The following is a 1,625-nucleotide window of genomic DNA, read 5'->3' on the forward strand; positions in this document are numbered from 1 at the left end:
ATTTGTTTTAAATAAATAAACTAAATAACTGAGCGAATGTTGCTACTTACTACCCAGTAATATATTATACAGCCGTAGTATTTACATTTTCTCTTCTTTTTTTAGGCCTTTTTCCCCAAAATGGCCGACACCGAGGTCTCCTTATCCCCGGCACTCTGCCCGCTCCACATTAGCCCCGCCCACTCTGCCCAGCCGCCGCCGCCAACCTCCTCCTCCTCTCCCACCACCTTCTCCTGCCCTTCCTCGCCCTCCAGTGCCTCTTCCTCCTCCTYGTCTTCTTCATCCTCCTCCTGCTCTGAAAGTTCCTCAGACTGCCCCAACCATCACCACCACCACCACCACCATCATCATCCTCGCCCTCAGCTCCAGCTGCCGCCGCCGCCGCCCCTCAGCGAGCAGCCGTCGTCGCCCAGCGCCAGCCCGCGCAGCTCCAGCCCCAGCGGCAGCATCGGCAGCACCGGCAGCCTGGGCAGCAGCAGCGAAGGCATCGGCAGCAGCGGCGTGTCGAGCGGCGGCGACCAGCGGGGCCCCAGCCCGCTGCTGGACGTCATCTCCGAGGACGCCATGGAGATGGACCTGGTCGTCGATCAAGGTAACGACTTCCAAACAGATTAAAGTTTCCGTCTGATATGAAAACGGATCGTAAACTAATTTCTCCAGGACGAAGGTCCAGATTTACGGCTCCCAGCTGATAATAATTAGCTATAAACAGAAGTGATTTATTTAGATTTGAGACGGCTGCAGCTCTAAAACCAAATTAATTTAAGTCATGAAAATAAGACACRTTAAACATCAAGCTGTCACAATAAGCAATAAATCAATTAATCACATGAAAAACTAAAACTAACTCAATAATTTACATTTGCATGRTTTATTGTTTCTTTTTCTACCAAAAACTGGATGATTAAAATATTCTGTCTGGTACTTTGGCCTCAACTAGCAACTTGTTTTTGAAGGACAGACTTCATAATTCATTTTGTTGTTTTGTTCATTTATTTTGGATTTTTATAATGTAATCCAGTTTTTGCATTATTTATTTAAGAACTACTTGCTAAATATTTAGCAGGCAACCCAAAAATCAATGCTGTTTTTAGCTAAACATTTAGTTTGCTAAATGTTTAGCTAAATATTTAACTAACCTGCTAAATACTTGTAATATAAATATTGCTTGCTTATTTTAGGTTGAATATTAGCTAAATATTTAGCTAATATGCAAATTAGCTTTCTGAAAAGCAGAAGTATGAACTAAATATTTATCTAGGATGCTAAATATTTAGATTCTAGCTAAATATTTAGTTAATACGCAAATTAGCTTTCAGAAAATCAGAATTGTGAGGTAAACCTTTAACTTTCCAGGTAGATATTTAGCAAGCAACTTAAATATTGCATGCTCTTGGTGAGAAGCAAAAGTGAGAACTAAATYGTCTAAACTAAATATTAACTAAATATTTCATTTGAAAGCTAAATRGTTATTTTTTAAACTAAATATTAAGCTTGTGATTTACATATTTAGCTTGACGTTTTTAAAAGTAGGACTGAAATGGTGAAAGTGTGACCTTGAATTTTTGAACATTATTCCTCTACGACTGCCTACATAAACCATTTTATTGCGGTTATATTTAACC

The 1,625-nt window shown here is 40.3% G+C and overlaps 1 protein-coding gene across 1 annotated transcript in view; it reads left to right on the forward strand.

Moving 5' to 3' along the window:
• The first annotated feature begins 75 nt into the window (after positions 1–75).
• Positions 76–1,625, forward strand: part of LOC103472641 (phosphatidylinositol 4-kinase beta) — a 20,284-nt gene continuing 18,734 nt past the window's right edge. The window contains exon 1 of the mRNA XM_017307359.1: positions 76–592. Within this exon, the coding sequence (XP_017162848.1) occupies positions 121–592 (472 nt within the window). The 5' untranslated portion in view covers positions 76–120. The remainder of the gene's footprint in view (positions 593–1,625) is intronic.

The sequence above is a fragment of the Poecilia reticulata genome, linkage group LG11 (assembly GCF_000633615.1).
Source record: "Poecilia reticulata strain Guanapo linkage group LG11, Guppy_female_1.0+MT, whole genome shotgun sequence".
In the NCBI taxonomy this organism is placed as follows: Eukaryota; Metazoa; Chordata; class Actinopteri; order Cyprinodontiformes; family Poeciliidae; genus Poecilia; species Poecilia reticulata.